Source organism: Cryptomeria japonica, chromosome 3, assembly GCF_030272615.1.
Source record: "Cryptomeria japonica chromosome 3, Sugi_1.0, whole genome shotgun sequence".
Classification (NCBI taxonomy): domain Eukaryota; kingdom Viridiplantae; phylum Streptophyta; class Pinopsida; order Cupressales; family Cupressaceae; genus Cryptomeria; species Cryptomeria japonica.
This window is the reverse complement of record NC_081407.1, coordinates 513147425-513166585: the sequence shown is the minus strand read 5'-3', so window position 1 is coordinate 513166585 and position 19161 is coordinate 513147425. Positions and strand designations below refer to the sequence as shown.

Sequence of the window (19161 nt, the reverse complement as noted above, 5' to 3'; positions counted from 1 at the left end):
TTCAAAAATCCCATTTGGTAGAACAAAAGCCTCTGATTGAGCACAAATTGGTATTATATTCCCAATTTGCAAGTGTGTACATTTAGTGCAAATCGGACTTATAAGTTCGATTAGCACCTAAAAGTAGTGAGAAATACTAAGAAGTACACATCGGACTTATACGTCTGATTTGCACTTTAGGGAAAATAAAAAACTCAAAGGGGGTGCATATCAGACTTATAACCCCGATATGCACTAAAGGAAGATCAAAACATATAGGCGCATATCATAGTTATAATACTGATATGCATCTAAGTGTTGAGAACACAAAAAAAGTCTTTGGTGCTAGTCGGGTTTGTATCCCCGATTCACACCTAAAAAAGCATCATTGTGCAAGTCGGGGATACAAATCCAACTAACACCATGGGAAAGTGTTGTTAGTAGAGGAATGGTGTGTGACGGGGCCGTGGCCCCAACATGCACCATGGAGTGATGCTTTGGTGCATGAAAGGGTCATGAACCCACCATCCACCATGGGAAGGGCGTTGCAAAGAACAAAGATGTGGATTAGGTTAAAACTCGACACACATTGAAGTTAGGCCTTTGGTGTGTGTCAGGATTCCAAACCTGATCCACATCAAACTAGGGTATAAGAAAGCAGATAAAGAAATGTGAATAACAAAATGAAAATAACAACATACATCCAAAGATATTTTGGGTGTATGTTGGGATTATCATTCCAACATCCACTAAAACTCAAAAACAATAAAGCTAAGATGAAATAGAAAAAGAAGACTGTGAAAGCATGCAAGAAAAGAGATAAAGCACATACCAAGAAAAAGATGATTTAAGCCTCACTGCTAATATTCACAAGCTCACGCGAACACTAAATGAAAAAGAATGAATGACCAAATCGAAGAAAAAGAGAGAGAGGAAGCCCAAATAAAAATGGACTCTAGCAAGAAATAAATGCTAAATCATGCTTAATAATGGTGTAATTCGGACTTGTAAGTCCGATTTACACCATAAGACCCAAAATCAGTGTAAGTCGGACTTACAAGTCCAAATTACACCAAACTTAAAAACCAAAGTGTATGTTAGGTTTAAACCCCAACTTTACACCAAACTAACAAACTTAGTGTAAAATCGGGCTTATAAACTGATTTTGCACCAAAGCAATAAAAACTCATTTTTAAGTTAAAATTTGAATTTTAACTAATAAAGTGAGATTTTAAGATTGAATACTAAGTATTCAAGGACCAATGAGGCAACCAAAATGCCTCAAAACACTAACCTCAGATAAATGAGGACGAATTTATCAAAAAATCTTAGGGGGTTATCTTGTTTTCTCTGAAACAAAAACAAGGATAACAGAGTGGAAAAATGACCTCCATTAGGACTTTCATCCTTTCAACTCTAAATTAACACTTTCGTGCTCAAAATGGATTGGAAAATCATGCTCCATCAGGACTTTCATCTTTTTTCATCTTTGTAATTGAGTGGAAGAATTCCTCCCATCGAGACTTTTGGTTTTATGCCTTAATAGCTTAGTGAAAAGACATTTTCCATCGAGACTAAGTTGATTTTCACACTCTAAAAGTCCAAACTTACCCCATTTCATCATTTTATGCCTTGGAAATTCTATTTACATTAGGACTTTTAACATTTCATAAAGATTTGAGGAGTGGAAAATAGAAGTACATCGAGACTTTGTGCATTTTTTACTTATTTTACCTCCCAGGAGTGGAAAAGCGACTCCTATAGGGACTTTTAGCACCTTAACACAAAATTCACACCAATTTGCAACATTTTAACATTTTTTGCTCAAATTTTGAAGGCAAGTTGCAACTTCAACACTCTAGAAAAAATAAATGACACTTAGGATCATTTTAACATTTTAACATCTTTTCAATTCTTTGATCCTAATGACATCAAAACTTAAAGATTTGTCATTGTTTGCATCTTGAAGACCTCTGAATATGACCACATCTAAGGGCAAGACTTGGGCACTTAAAGCTCAAAATTGCCACCTGACTGCCAAAACCCTAAACTAACAAAAACTGGAAAGCAAGAAAGAGGGGGTCCCCATTTGCAATGGGGCGATGTGTGAAAAAGTCACAACACATCCTCATTCACATTTGAGCATAATTGTAAAATAACAAAAAATAATGGGCAGATATACATTATTTGGTTTGTTTGTTTTGTGCCGCATCTCCCACATAACCCGCCTCCAATACCAGTCACCACTCTACAAGCCAACCTTGCAACAAAAATTTCACTCAGCTTCACCACTACAACTCGTAAAAACATGGGGCAACGCTAAATAGTATTAGAATTTTCTCTCCTATCAACAAAAACTTAACACTCTTGGTCACCTACAACGAAATCATAAGCTCTATACACCTGGTCACCAAGATTTCCAGTTGCTTGCGTTAGGTTTTCCAAACTCGTTTCGTGTTTTCTCACTCAACGTCAAATGTGGTGTACAATGAACAAATAAACAACAAGTTCCTTTTTATTGTTTAGAAGTTGACATTTTAAAATTTTTTTTGCTAGCATTGCTACCGTTGGTTGGATTTTCACTAACTGCAACAATTTATTTCCAACCTAAGATGCCACTGTTTGAGCGTTCAATTTGACAAGACATTGTCCTTTGCTGCCAACAACATCTTGCGACGTGACTAAATGGCATGATAAGAGCTCATGGGGCATTGACATGGCATGCTGGTAAGTCAAGTCTTACCATGCTGTTTTTTTTGACTGAATAGCTACTACATGTTTTGACTTCGATACTACTAATGATTAGATGTTTTTGGTTTCTTTCTAATGATGACAGTTACTCCTCCAATAATATAACCATAAAGAACAATTTATATAACCAACAACCCAATTGTTTTTCCAATAACTTTACTTTATGACACCTATTCTAAAGTAGGTAAGAGCTTGCATAAATTCAGCCCTTTTATTGCCCCGGATAACTTTCCACCGAAACCGTAATCACAGATATATTGTACTTGGTGAATCTAAAATTTGATATCGATGAAAAAATATAATGGGAGCTGCGATGCCTTAAGAATACTACCTATTATAGAGATAGTTGTGCGAGGGAGACGATGAAGATTGTTACATACAATGTAAATGGACTTCGCCCGCGCATACGTTTTCATGGCTCCCTCGCCAAATTCCTTAATTCCCTCAACGCGGAGATCATATGCCTCCAGGTACATTTAAAATAAAAAGATTACTGTACTATCACTGAATGAATACAGCAAAAGCTCAAATCAATCTAACATTGAGAAAAACACAACACATCACCATCGCAGAATTTAAATTCTTTTCTGTATGAAATTTCAAAATTAACAAGTGTTCCTATTGAGATTAACAATAGAAAATTTAAAATCTATGTAAGCAAGCCCGAACTGTGTCTGCGTCGACCATTGTACATCATAAAAAGCGCAAGGAAAACAGAGGATGAAAGAATGGCACTTTTTTGTATTCGAGTTCACTATGGGAGGCAAGGCTTCGGAGCTTCACACACACAAAAGAATTGACTCCTGGAAACACACGGATCGCGGGAAGCGTCACGATCTCGTGATCCTTAAAACACATCGGAAATCGAAGTAAATAAAACAGCGCCTAGGGATAGAGAGGATGAGGGTGTAGCACTTGGCACGTCCACCTTCAGTTAGAGAAGAACATTAAAAGATATATATTGAAAGTTCAATGCTTTGTTTTGCTGGCTATTGTTTGGTCTTGTGGACGATATTAAAAGCATTCATCCATTTAACGATAGAATTAGTCTGCAAAAGCATGAGGTGAAATGGGGACAATGTTTTTATCTCATAAATTTTGTGAATTTGAGAAGTCTGAAAAAGCATGAGGTGAGCTGGGGACAAGTGTTTTTATCTCATAAACTTTGAGAACTTGAGAAGTCTATAAATAGCAAGTTAAAATTTAATTTTGAAAAGCTATCAAATGATCAGACACCACATGTATGAGCTATAAAATAATTACAATAAAACAAAAGCGAGAAAAACATTGTTTTTAGAAGGAGAAGATATATGCAAAACTAAATTACAGACAAACCATAGGATGAGAAGTGAAAAATCTCAACTTCAAGCTAGAGAACAGAAAACCATGACAAAGAAAAACAAATTATCACCAAAAGGTAAGATTCTAAATTTAATCAGAATAGACATAATAAACATTTGCCATAAAATTGAGAGTTTTAAGATGTTACAACCAGTGTTCTAAATTTTATAGGAACTTGGGTGTGTTGCTGACAACACACAAGACTAAATAAGAATGACTGAGAATCAATACCCTATTCTACGTATTAATAAGTTATTGGATAAATTGCATGGGGATATCCTATTCATAATGATCGATTTATGATAATGTCATATGATCATGTTTACTCTGAGTTTTGTTGTCTTCATTTTTGTTTTAAAAAATGAAGGACCATTACATAAAATTTTTGTGAAAAAAATAAAAATTTTACTCTATGGCATGCTTCCCGAGGCAGAATTTCGACTAATCCTTGGACTGGCTTAATCCTCAGTCCATCTTCGAACTACGTTTCGAATTTCGTCGCATTCTGGATTCGTTTGCTATGTCTTTCCTTCAATTTCGGGTTTTTTTTCCCTGACTGCAGGTGGAGAATTTTCCTTGAACCGCAAGTTTTAATGATTTCCATTGTTTTGGTCTTTGTAGGGAAATTTTTGGCTAATTACAAGTGCACTTTATTGAAAAATAAAAACTTGTAATTTGCTTTTTATTTCCCCCTTGATACTTTTTTGCTTTTTCAGTTAAAATAGGGATTTTTTGGTTAAGTTACAAGTAAACTTGTAATTCTTTTCTAAAACCCCTACTTTAATGGTTTTTGCTTGTAATATGGATTTTAAACCCCTATTACATGTGTGCAAAGTGAATTATAACTTGTTGTAGGGATTTTATTTTCCCTTTACAAGTGATTTTAAACTTGCACATCTCTCTCCAAAACCCGATTTTGCCTAGGAATGAGAAAAGTGACATTTAAAACTTGCTATTCTCTCCCCAAAACCCGATTTTGCCTATAAAGTGCATTTTTGAGGATTTTAAACATGTAATTGCATTTTAAAAACCCGATTTTTGCCTTGTTAGTGAAAAAGTGCAATTTTAAACTTGCTATTTCATTCAAGAAACCCGATTTTCACAAGTGCATGCAAAATCGAACTTGCACTTCTTTTTCAAAAACCCAACCAGCTATTGGAGTCGAATTTGTTGAAAGATTCAATCGATTTTTGAGGAGAGATTTTAGGAGGAAGATGTTTTGAATCCTAAAGCGATTTTCATGGATTTGGAAACTCTTTTTGCGCCACATGGTAATCGTTTTTGCTGGTCATAAGGCATTAAAACAGCAAAAACGTGTTCTTCAAATGCCACGATTTACCTCATGAAAGTGCCACGAATCTTCAATCTCCTAAATCGTTTTTAACTCTCCTACCTAGACGTGGGGTTAGGAGCCTTATTTGATCGATTCTTCATGCATTTGCTGCCACGTTTTTCAGTTTTAGGCGTTTTTGTAAAAACGTGGCTAGGGTTTGGCATTGCGGATTGTCTCTTTTAAAGAGCTTTTCTTCCTTTTTCCAAAGACTGATTATCTTTTGGAGAGACATTTTCAGATTGAAACAAGGTATGATTTCTTTTCTTTTCTTGTTTCATTTTCTTATTTTCTTGTTTTCTTATTTTCCTTTCTAGTTGTAAATTTGTAAATATGTTGTTCTTGCCCCAAAAATCGGTTTTGTGAGAGAGATTTTCCCCCTTGATAAGCAAATTTTGAATTGCATTGATCTTCCCCATTTTCCCTCTTTACTTGTATTCACGATTTTAAATCCCGATTACAAGTTGGCTGAAAATCTTTGTTCTTCCCTTACGGTTGAAGAATTTAACCATTTTTGGTTAAAATTCCAAGTTGAAAAGATGTGAAAAACCTTTCCTTTCAAAATCGGGTTTTAAGAACCAGATTACATGTTGAAAAGTTCTTTCCATTTTCATGAAAATGACATTCCTGGATTTTCCCATTTTTATCCATTCATGTTACCCATATCCGTACTTTCCATTTTCGTCATTTTCCGCACGTCTAATTCTCATTTTCCATCCATTTCTCCATTTGCAAATTTACAAGTGTACTTGCATTCGGGTTTTAAAAATCCGATTGCATGTATGCCCTTTCCAACTTGTATACTTGCGAAAATTTCCCCAAGATCCAAAATTGGTCAAAGTCAAGATTCCCCCATTTCCATTTATTTCCCCTCTTTCTCTCACAAAATCGTGAAGTTCAAGAGTCGAAGTTTTTTCCATTTAAAGAAGGAAAAATGTTATTTGCGGCTGAATATGATGTTGCCTTAGCGCTTTTAAGTCTTCATCACAGTATTCCAGGTTGTCCATCAATGTCAGATTTGCCGTCATCTCCAATTCCAAAAAAGATGAAGTACAAATATGACAAGTACCAAAACGAAGTTGCGCCTTCCCAAGTTTCCTCTCCTTTGGATCGTATCAGAGATACAGAGATAGGGCATGTAGACATGTCAGAATTTGTCAAGAGGGTTGATGATCCACAAGATAGCAATATGCAGCGGCTGTTGGACAGCCATATCCATCACGCATCTTCTTTCCCGGTGGTTGCCCTAGAACCTGAATTTGTTCTCGCTTGCGTCCATCACTTTGACAAGGAAACAAGAATTATTAAAAATGATGATGGCGAAGCAATAATCCGCCTTGATGCAGACACAATTGAGAAGGTCTTCAGAATACCTCCCGCACCTGTTTACATGGAAATCTCCAAAGAGAGTGCAATTGAGTATTTTGTGAAAAGGGAAAAAGATTGTAAACGACATATCAACAGGTGGATCCATGAGCCTCGAGCCGCCTTCTCAAGGTGGGCTAAGTTGTACTGCTGTGACTTCAAATGGGAAATAGGAGACATCATAACCCTCCTCAGCAGGATAATGGGCCTTGAACATTCTAATGTTTTTGAGCCCTGGGTGTACTAGTTCATCATGTTCATAAGGCAGTCCCATCATATATCATGGGGAGAAGTCATCAGCGATGCCTTGTGTGAACAACTTTCAGCAGTCTCTTCCACCATGAATTTCTACATGAACTCATATTTGGTGTACTTGGCAGCATCACCTAGACATTTTCCAGGTCTTTCTACCAAGGGTGATCGCTCGCTTATACCAGTTTGGGAATATTATGATCAGTTGCCTTTGAGACCCAGTAGATTGCATTTCAGAAGAGTCCAAGATGCATTCTTTGGTTACTTCATGTGTCAGTTTGACATAACTTTGAAGAACAAAAGGGTATCAGATGAGGCATGGGAAAGAGTGAGTGAGTATGGATGCTTGTTTCTACAGTTCCCGACCTTCACCTATATGAGAATCGAATGCTATAGTGGGCAGCCATACATGCTTCCTAGATACCCAACTGATAAGATCATTCTTATGGAGTTGGGAAGACAAATCATGGCTGCCAACATTCATCAGTCTGCCAGACATAAGGTTGGAATGGGGATCTCTACAACAAACCCATTAAAAATTGGCCGGTATTCTCTTGTCACATCCGTTAAAGCCAAGGCCATGGAGACCGAAATGTAGGAAATTAAGCTCAAAAGGTTTAAGTCCAGAGCTGATTTTGATTACCGGGGTATGAAGGAGAAGATCAAAAAATCCTTTGTGCACGTGCATCGCATTGAGGATATCTGGGTAGATCTCCGCACAGAGGTCGAGGTTCTGAAGATGGATTACTGCAGGCTCATTGTTGAGCAAGTTGTTGATTTGAACTTGGTGGATATTCCACAATGGATGATTGATGATGGGCACGTACTTGATCCTGAATATATTTCATGAAGGGTTGAGGAAGCTCCACTTCCTTTAATCCAATGGTCACACAAGGAGTGCATATTCATTCTTGAGAGATTTCAGCCTATCTTGGCTGACACCAACGCTTGGCTGAAAAGTAATGCTGTTAGACTTATAAAAATCAAGATTGGAAAAGAAGATGATTCTACGGGGCCTCTAGGACGTAAGTCTGAGATTCAGGTTGACAACAAGGAAGGTGCATCATCTTCGGGCACAAGGATCAAATTGCGAGTTAGTGGGGCAGTAATGCTTCCTCTTGAGGAGGTGACAGTTCGTGGAAAGGAAAAGTCACGATTTCATGTTCAGGTGATCGATCTGGATAATCCAAAAGAAGGGCAACAATCAGATGATGCTCCCAAGTCTCCAGCATCCGACTCGCCTCATGAGATTATTCCCCTAGTTTCCATTGAGACGCCCCTTTCTCCTCCTGACTTGCTTGTTGATGAATCTCCTAAGAATGCCATTCCTATTTCGGCATATGAGCCACCTCCTGATCATCAACAAGAGAGTGTGCGAGAAGTTCCTGAAGATATTCCTGCTTGTGTCCAGTTGTCAGAAATTGATACCTCCACTTCTGGTTTTGAAGAATTCATGAGGCAATCTTCATGCCCATTGGTTACTGAGCAAACCGTGGTCGCCATCCAAACAAATATTCCTCCCAAGATGACCATGGTTATTCAAACGGAAACTGCTTCTCCTTTGCCTACGGCTGCTACTGAAGGAGAGTTGATGGCTTTACCTCCATGGCTTAGTTCTTTTAATCCAAAAAGGAAGAAGCAAGAAATCTCACCTGATGCCTTTGATTATCAGCAACTAAAATAGTCCAGATCCAAGGTTGCTAAAAAGGCCAAGACTATCTCCAGAGTAACTGTTGATAGCAACAAGATGAAGGTAGCTGAAATTGTTGAACCCATTGCAGATAAGCCACTTGAAGAAATGTCAGCTGCTGATTACAAAGTTACAAGGATAGAATTGGGTAAGCAAACGCATGAGGTGATTAAACATGATGCTCAGTTTTCTGTAGCTTCATTGGTACAACGGTGTGATGAACTTCTAGCAAAGAAAAACAAGCTAGAAGAGGAAAACCGACAACTTATGGCAGCTGTTCATAAAATCACAAAACTTGTTGCTGAAGGGAGTAACTCCATAGGTTCTTCCGGTTCCCAAGAATCAATTCGTGGAGTGGAAAGGGCTTCTCAGAGGTACAAGCATTGGATTCCTGGGTTGATCAACTTCACGATCTATGTGCACAAGTGATGAAAGACATTTTTCAGATGATGTCTAAGTTGGAAACCATTGAAGAGAAACTGGATCAGACCTCTGATACTTTCAAAAACAATTTGGAAAGTGTTGAAGATAGTTTGACAATCTGGCATACCATGCCCCAACAACAGTTGAGTGTTCTATAGGAGCATGCCATCATCTCTTCCAGGGTCATGTATTTGGAATTTGAAGAGCTTCTGGAAAATAAGGCCCTTGTTCTAAAATCCGTCATTGAGGAGATTGGTGATACAATGAGATTACGGGGTGAAGTTTTCCGAGATGTTGTCTCTCATTGTGAAAAGGCCTCTTGCAACATATTAAGTCAGGATGGAGAGCTGATTCCAGAAGAAGAAGTTCTTGCTGATTTACAGATGAGGATACATAATGAATGGAGGAGCAAACAATTCTCGGCCGCTTCAATTCAAATGTTGATGAAACACCAAATCTTTTTGCATGAAATCCAGTCCATCCTGGATAAAAACAGCTCTGCGCTCCTCCGATGTCATGATACTATCGTGAAGACCATGGTTGTTGCCAAGAACACCCATGAATCAGATCCCGAGGAACTACAAATGATCATCCATAAGTTTGAAGGATTCGTGTCTTCATGTGTTACAGCTTAAGTGTTTTTCAACACTTAGTTGTATTTTTCCACATTTGTAATCTTTAGTTGTAGTTTTTTCTTTTGGCAAGTTATATGTGAAAGTCTTTTTTTGTAAAATGCAAGTTAACTCATTACTTGCACTTTTGTAATTATATGTAAGACAACTACAAGTTGTGTTCAATTAGGACTGTAGTTGGAATAAGTCTTAGTTAGTTATTGAATAAGTCTTGGTGGTTGAGAGAATCTCTCAAAGTTAGTTAGAATCCTCCCACCTTTTTCTCAAGGCTCCTCTTCTATAAATACTTGAGGGGTCTATTGTAATTTTTATCTTTTTGGAAATTAAGCAAAAACTCTGCCAAATTTAAAGCAAAGAAGTCTTTGAGCTTTCATGTGTGAATTCAAGAATTGAAAGGAATAGAACGAAATTGCTCAAGCTTTGAGTCTTTGTGCTACATACTTGAGTTTGTGTTCTATATTATCTTTCTTGCAAGTGTTCCTTAAAGAGCTTAATCACATCTGATTTGCAGTCTTTGTGCTGCAAGTAGTTGAGGTTAGTATAGATTAAAATAAATATTTTGTTGAGAGAAGCTGCAAGTCTTTGTGCTTTCACTTGTTCTTAGGAGAATTTAGGAGTAGATATTGTGAGAAATAGCTGTAAGTCTTTGAGCTTATACTACTTCCCATTGTTTTAAGTAGAAAAGAACAAGATATTTCAGTCTTTGAGCTGTTATAATTTGTTCTTTATAGCATTAGTATAGAAAAGGGTAGATATGACTTCACATAATCAAGTCTTTGAGCTTGATATTGCTGTCCCGTACCGAAGGAAGCGACGAAAGTCTTTGCACTTTCAGGAAACTTCATTTCCTTTCTCTCATTTCATTTTGAAAGTGATTACTACTGTTTATATCAAATCGCTATCCTTTTCTGTGAAGAGAAAAGGATATTGTTTTTCTTGAAAGAAGAAGAAAGATTGCTATCCCATCCTATTTTATTTTCAAAGTTGTAGTTAAATAGGGGGAGCCTTCCCTTAATTAGGAGAGTTTTACTCACACGCTGTGGTTGAAACCACAATTTTGTATATTTCTCCAAGTGTACAAAATTTTCAACCAACAAGTTTAAGGTAATTCCTTTAAGGTTTCAAATATGCCAGCACCTTCCAATTTCATGTGAACTGAATTTTTCAGCGTTATTTAAGGAAGTTCAGTTTTGTTATTTTTGATATATTTTTAACTACACTAAGAATTGATATATGTTTTAGCTAAAGAATTGAAGAGTGACTCTGCAAAAAGTGAACTTGTACTTGGGGCATATCATCACCATAAAAGGGTTGAAAGTAGAGTCCACTGAGATAAAATCAATTCTGAATTGGCCAATGCTTAAAAATGTAACTCGGTGAGTGTTTTCATGTTTGTGTAGTGTTTGGGGTTCAATAACATCCTTATCTACAAGACCCTACCTAAGACCCTTTCTATTTCCATTGTTCTGGAATCTAAACTAGGTAAATGGACACAAAGCCTTATCTACAACAACACTACCCTATTTTGCTAGAGTTGAGAGATTGGCCATTTGTTTAACTCCCATCCCTTGCAAAGGAAGGTGGATTGAGATGGCACAAGTTTGGCCTCAAATATTAAAGGTGCTACTTCTAAAGCGATATTCCTTCATCTTGGTTCAAGTACTAATCTGGGTGCTTTGCTTGTTCCCTCCCAAAAAATTGACTCTTGAAGCTGGTGAAATCCCCCCGATTTGAGCTTGTTGACCTCTACTCCAGTTGGGCTATATCCATGCCTACTCCTCATGAGTTGGGCTATATCGCTTGTTCCCTCCCAAAAAATTGACTCTTGAAGATGGTGAAATCCCCCCGATTTGAGCTTGTTGACCTCTACTCCTCATGAGTTGGGCAAAGGTGATTGTTTCAATGGATTTGGCCCCTATCTTCTCAGCTACGGTCCCTTTTCTTCAGTTGTGATCCCTTAGTCTCACCTTGTGGTGGAAGAAGTTACCATAGAGTAATCCATGCCTACAAAGATTGTTATGTTTCAAGATGAGGCTCCCTTCCCCATTGCTTTTTTTCCTCAATTTCCCTTCTGTTGTAAAAGAAGTAACCCCGGAGACCTCACCCCTTATTCTCTTTGAAGATGTTGGTTTAGAGGCCTCATTGTTAGCTTCTCCTCCATTCTGATGATGGGTAAAGGGAAGTCTTCTTTGCAGCCAAGGAGCAAAGGAAAATGACAGACGTGGGCAAAGATTCTAGGTGGCTAGGGAAAAGATCTTATAGAGAGGTTAGGGAAAAAGAATGAGTGAAGAATGTGACAAGCGGAAAACAAGCAACCTTGGAGTTGGCTTGCTTTAGGAGTGGGAAGAAATGCTAATCTTGTCATGGAGTGTAATAGGGCTTAACAACCCTCACAAACAAGTTATTCCTAAGAGTTGTCTTAAGGATAATAAACTTGATATTAGATCTTTGTCTCAAGACTTCAAAATGGCGGCGAGTTCCTTCTCTACTATTAGCCAAAATGTCTGGCTTAGGGCTGTCTTTGAATTTGCGAGTGTAGATGGTGCTTTAGGTGGTGTCATAACCTTCCTTGTTGGAACGTTTAGTAATGTCCCCATTTTCAGGTTCTCTTATAGTGCAGTTGGCTTTCTAGGTTGGTGTCAGCAGGATCAAAGGAGTATTTTGATGTCACTAGTGTGTTTAGATGGATTAATGGAGATGAACAATATTTTTGGAGTGATTTAAGACTTGTCCAGGACATACTATTTTTAGTAAGCATCAATTTGGACATCAATTGGTCAGTTGGGAGTTTTGACTAACTTACTATTTTTAGAAGTTACTATTTATAGTAACCACTATTTGGCACCTGGTCATAGCTTCAATTTCCTCTCAGCTTCAACATGTAGGATCTTCAGTTTGAAGGTTTTTATAGATTTGGCTATTTTTAGCATATTACTACTTATAGTAAATGCTATTTTGGGTGACTAGTTTCAATCTCAGCCTTTCTTGAGCTAGAGTGCATATTCTTCAGTTTTAGGACTTGCTGATTTTTGTAAGGTTGGGAAATATTATTTTGTTATTTCACTTAAATACTTTATAAATTGACTATGATTTAAGTGAAAAAAGAAGGGAAAATAATGTTTTATTATTATTTGATGAGAGCTTATATACTAGACGTTGGGTTTGAGGAGATAAAATAAAGGAATTGAAAAGTAATATTTCAATGAGCAAAAAGGTGGGCATCCTCCCGAGGAGAGATAATCGAGATATTAAAAGGGCAAAGGTCATATTTTAATTTGTTGAGTTGCCCTAACCTGTGCTGCCTTAATTTCTCATTAAGTTACTTTATGTCGGGGTTTGGTCTTCATTTTGGATATGCTGAAGATAATTATATATGATATTTTCTTTGATGAGAGAAAAGTTGCCTCATTTTGGAGTTGGTTTAACTCAGCCTTCTTGAGGATGAAATTCCTCTCGAAGAAGACTAGTTATGGTGGTTTAGGAGTTGGTTCAATTCAGCCTTCTTGAGAACGAAATCCCTTTTGAAGAAGACTAGTTACGGTATTGAGAGATCTACTTTGGTTGGTGTTGTTGGGGATATCTTACAAGTTTTTCACAATGTATTCAAAGATTTGGTTTCCTAATTTGTGAGTCTTTTTCAGAGACAAATTTGCAGGTTCTGGTTATATTGCAAATATTTGAGGAAGAAGAATATATCTGGTGAGCAGCTCATTGTTTTTGAAAGGGCGATTAACATTAAGTGTTGCTAGTTGTGTGGACAACTTACCCTAGGCATGGAGCTTTTAAGTACTCTGTTAGCAGATTAATGTTTGCTGCCATACTGGAAGATTTTGATATGAAGGAAACTTAGAAATATTTACTATGTTATCCCAAGTTTTTGGGACAAGGACGAGTTTCTGGGATGGCAAATTTTTTCGCCAAATTTGGGGACGGTTGGGGGGGCGGCAGCAAAGGGGATGACTAAATAAAGTATAGGGAAAATTTAAAATATATGGGGGAATTTTAAATGTCCTTATGAAAACATGGATAAAGCATGCATATATACATTATATTCATATGAAAACATATGGATATACCATGCTAATGAAAACATCTTAGAATGTTAAGTTTGAACATACAACATTTGTGTTCAAAATTCATTGTCAATACTCAATATGCAATTCATAATTCAAAATTCATTGTCAATATGCATGTGATATTAAAGAAATAACATGCAAAATGCCCAAAGGCTACACTGCTACCATATAGCTTCTTTGTCAATTATGACATGAAAATACAAAAAAGCAAAGTACACTGCTGCCCCTAATTTGCATCTCCTATCATTGCATTAAAATCAAACTAATTTGAGTCTTCGCCATTGTCATGGTCCACGTCCACTTCATCCAACCGAATCCTCCTAGTGTCTCCTCATCATCTTCGGGATCAACATCCCATCGTAAAGTTGGAGTCTGTCGATACTCTGGAGTTTGACGATCTTGAAGTCGAAGAGCACTATGCACAACCACTAGCTTCTCCGCTCGTCTAGAGGTAAGTCTATTCCTCTTGATGGAGTAGATAAAGCCATGTGGACCAATTCCTCTTTGCAACAGAGGAACTAGCAACCTGTGAAAGGTGTGTGGCAAGCAACTTCAATTGTGGTGTATCCCTCCCATGCTATGTTCACCATCCAATAGGGTCTCTTTGGGCTAATATAGCTATATCCAACCTCGCCTGTGGTTTACTCAATGTAGGACCACAACGATTTGTGAAGTCAAGGAATTGTGCAGAAAGTATGGAAGCCTCCTCTGGATACATTTTATCAATGGCTTGTGTGAACCCATCTAAAACCTCTTCATCATCACATGGAGGCACTCTTCCATCCCTTGGTGCACACCATTTGGGTTTTAGAGCGTAGGCTGCCATATGAAGTGGGGTGTTCATTATATTCCACCTCCGTGTCACAATGGGCCTAATATGTTGCTCGTAGAACCCCAAAGTAGGATCCTTAGCCAAAAGTGTTTGCTTTATCTTCCCAAGTATGTTGTGAAATGTCTCATATATCTCTCCAAGACTAGGAGAGTCTATATTAGCATATCTAATGACATCTACAATAGGTGAGATGATAAAGAAAACATATTTTCAAGTGCAAAGTTCAAAATGTTAAAATCAGAATATGAAAATCAGTAATCTAATATTTAATTTTTAAAAAAAATTATCAATTTAATAATAAAATCAGCAATGTCTTACCTTACAGTGGACCACCAATTGTTATCAAGAATCTTTTGTCTGACGGATTTTCCTTCAGTAGAGCTTGAATCCTGCCATCTAGCGCACTCAGGATTGACCACCATCAACTGTAGAGGATCATGCACCTCAAGCATCCTCTCCAACAAGATGAAGTAAGTGGCATACTCATATTCATTAAAATAATAAAAAAATGGAAGTTTGATACAAAATGAAGTAAGTGGCATACCTTGTGTCACTTAGTTTGGGGAACTCCTTTGAAAATGACCTAAAGAGAGTGAGGTGTGGTGGTTGCAAATGGACATTTGAATGTCTCTAGCTTCTGCCACCACTTGCTTCACCCAATCTATTTTTCATTTGTCTTTCAAGGCATTGTTCAATGAATGAACACAACATGGGGTCCAAAAGATGTGCCTATAAGCACCCTCCACCATCAAACCAGCTGATTTGCACACACGTGCTGAATCAATGATCACCTGTACAACATTAGCATCCCCAACCTCTTCTATGGCATCTTTCAAAATGCTAAATGCTTCCTTGAACAATCCACGGCTTTGAGAAAATAAGAACTAGCAGGCTGTGTGACAATGGTATTGATGAGTGGTTGATGTCTAACATCAGTGCACCCATCTATCAAATAGAACAACCAAACCTCATCCAAGTTCGTCTCATATTCTCCATTAGCAAATTTAACCTTGGAATACTCTTTGTCGAGGAGAGTAGTTCGTAGCTTATGATCTCTAGGGGGTGTGAATGAGGGACTGGTAGTGGCTTATCTTTGACCATTTGTTTGAAGAGGAATGTACCACATGAAATGGGATGACATTAGCAAAACATAATCTAGCAATGGATATCTTTGTAGCTTCATGTCCATGTGCATTAAACAAAGCTTCTATTGAACCTCCCTTCTCAAAACCCATCTTCCTCTTTCCTCTTGTCTCAACTTGACTACTACTACCAATAGTGGATGTCATAGTCATAGATGTTTGTGAACATGCAAAAGAAGGTGTCAGCATTGCCCCACCTTATTTCTCCATTTCTGCCTCCATGTGCAATCTATGGCACTCTATCCTCTCCTCATTTTTTAGTTTTGGAAAAGCTTTGACCCCATGGCCTAGAACACCCAAAAAATGAGATTCTACCCTTGTATAGCTGCCTCTAAAATCTGTCAAGCAAACATGACAATCCCACAGTGTACTTCCTCCCAAATTTCTTTTCCTTTGAGATGTAACATATTGGAGAAGAGGTTTTTTTATTGAAAGGGCCCTTTGCATATGTTTCCATGATTTTTGAAGGGCACTTAAATATATTAGGTTGCTGCCTACTATTTCTCTCAGCACTTCCACTTACATTTTTACCAACCACTTCCCCTTCATTTTCACTACTACCATCACCCTCACTGCTGCTCATTTTTTTTGAGTTTGAATGAAAGTTTAAACATTCAGATTCGAGATAATGTGAACTCTTCAGAAATATTGGGTGACTTGTATCTTGGTGATAAAGTGATATTCACAGTTGGGGTGATTAATCTTTGTGATAACAGCTTGGAGGCTATTGTGGCTGAGGTGTGATTGTTTCACATTTCATACCTTGCATTTTACTGCAATCTAGAATTAATTTATCATTTGGCAGGGCACCGGACATGGTAAGCAAGATGTAAGGTTAATCAAGTTTTTGGAAGGCGCTTATATCTTCTGGAGCTAGTCATCCACTCTTGGACAGATAATATGATAATACATAATGCAAATAAGCTCAGACTGGGTGCTAAGTACTGTGAACTGTTCATGCATGTGTTTTGAAACTTGGAAATCTGTGGACGTGGATGTTTAGAGTTGCTTCAGGTTTATCATAAAGGTTTTACAATATCACTTACATTTCTTCCTGTTGGACATTGGCATTGTATGTCATATAAAGAGGTTTGCTACTGACTGGAGTCTTGGATGTGAGGTATTTGTAGTTCTAAATCCACCATCAATCTTACACAGAAGTTGCTGCATGATTAAAGACATTTATTGCAGAACTTATTGCTACAGTTGCCTTAAGAATTTGGGTTGTCGAGTTGCTAATAACGGGTCAGACATTTCTGTTATAAGTACTTTATAATCTGCTTGTATAGCAGCATCAATGAATGAAAGTATATTTCAGATTTGTCATAATTTCGTTGAATACTGTTAGTAACTTCACTATACTTCTGTTTATGCAATATCTTTATATTTAGTCCAGCAACAAACATTTTCAAACCTGCAATCTGAAAACATTAAATCAGCAATCTATGTGTCCTGTCCCCAAATCCAAACAAATATATGGGGATAGATTTAAGTCTCAATGCTGGCCAAATACATAGTAATGAAGACCGTGAGAGAAACGGCAGGGTTTTATTCTGTTGCTGATGAAGTCAAGAATTCAATCAATGATTTGACATTCATGTACTTTATATTGGCATCTATTATTAGAATATAACCCAACTTCATGGTCAACTTATTAGAGCTGCAGTGATTAAAATATGGATTAATTTGTGAGGGCCAGGCAGTGATCATTTAATAAACTAAGACATATCAAAGTCAAGCAACAACGATGATACAAGTCAGCAATACAAGGTTGCCACATCGGAAAGGAATGAGAACAAACCAAATGGTGTGATTAGTTTGTAGCAACCGATTAGTAATTCATTTACTAGGAAGGTGCGATTAAAGGAAAGGAATGCTATGTAAATAAACTAATGTTATTTAGTAAAGGACGTGGCTGTTAGAGAAAACCGTCCCATTGAAGGGACATAACTCTTGATATTAGTTATGTTCGATGCGTATTAAGGGGAAGGAGATACGAAGGGAAGAATATAAGAAAACCTAGCAGAATATTGGCATCACTGAGCAATAAATATAGAACCAACAAGGCAGAGTAAATCATCAAGGAATCAGCACTCAATCAGAGAACACAACATTATTCCTCTTCAGTAAATCACCATCGATCAGATCAGATCAGATCAGAACTGTTATTAAGTTACAAGCAGTAACATCCTTGTTCTTGGTGGTGTGCAAGGGAATGTGTTTAATATGTATGCTTAATATATGAAGCTTGATAATGTTCTTATGCAGAATTTAATAGTAATATTAATATAAAATGCAATTTAATAGTAATATTAAAAGAAACTGCAATATGTATGGCAGCCATACTTTTTATATATATATATAATGTTTGACCAGACAAATAATAATATTAGAATGTAAATCAGAAAGAACTCTTAAGTTAATACAGTAAGAAGTAATCGGAAGGAATATAGAAGGAGGCGGAGACTATTGCCAGTAATAGAAAACAATGAGCAATCACCGTTAAAGGTCAGCCATCCATATTATTGATTAGTAAGTCAACATATCCCCTGTATTTATTACATACGTCATGATTATAGAGGGTTTCCTATCAGTCTTTGATGATGTCTAATTACATTAGAGGCTGCTCAAATAATATTATGGAACACCAGAAAATATGTAATGTCAATTTATATCAAAGCTGTACTGAAAATTCATTAACTCTTACAGTAGGCATTATACAATCAGTATAAAGTAATTCATTAGAAATAGTGTTTGTTAAGACCATCATGTATGAGAAGGATGGGGGAGTATTCCAGTGGTGACAAGGGGCTCACATGTTATAAGGACCCATGGAGTCAAGGAACCAGTTACTCCTCCCACGACAATCTCACCAAGATGGAGATGTGTGTAAGGGTATAAAAGTTTGAAAGGGCAGCAATACAGGCCGCCAAGTCTAGCAAGGACATTAGAAGCAACCATTCCTTGGGCTTGGTAGGCAACGGACCAAAGCAATCCTCTTATGCCTCAGACACTCTCTCCCTCTCTGTTGTGACAGCAGAATAGATTATATCTAGTTAAGGATGAATATGTATGTAGGTGTGTGCCTTTCCTTGTTGGTGCAGGTTATCTTATTTGAGTCTACATTCTCCAAATATAAGGTAAGCTTCAAGCCCTATCTCTGATTTATGAAATTATGAATAATTAATTAAGAATTATGATAAGTATTTGGTTCAGATTTACTATTATTAAGTTTAGATAGAAATTGTCTCCTAATTAAGCAAATCGATTTGAGTTACGGATGTATTGAAATTAGGTAATTGTTGCTAAACAGGCTTATATCTAGTAGAAGACATTACAATTGGTATC

The 19161-nt window shown here is 37.2% G+C and overlaps 1 protein-coding gene across 2 annotated transcripts in view; it reads left to right on the top strand.

The window, feature by feature from the left end:
• Positions 1 to 2970: 2970 nt before the first annotated feature.
• LOC131044998 (DNA-(apurinic or apyrimidinic site) endonuclease 2) overlaps positions 2971 to 19161 on the top strand; it is a 119451-nt gene continuing 103260 nt past the window's right edge. Inside the window, exon 1 of one of the 2 annotated variants that reach the window (XM_057978499.2) lies at positions 2971 to 3200. In XM_057978499.2, the coding sequence (XP_057834482.1) occupies positions 3093 to 3200 (108 nt within the window). In that variant the 5' untranslated portion in view covers positions 2971 to 3092. The remainder of the gene's footprint in view (positions 3201 to 19161) is intronic. The other variant, XM_057978505.2, reaches the window with a different exon arrangement.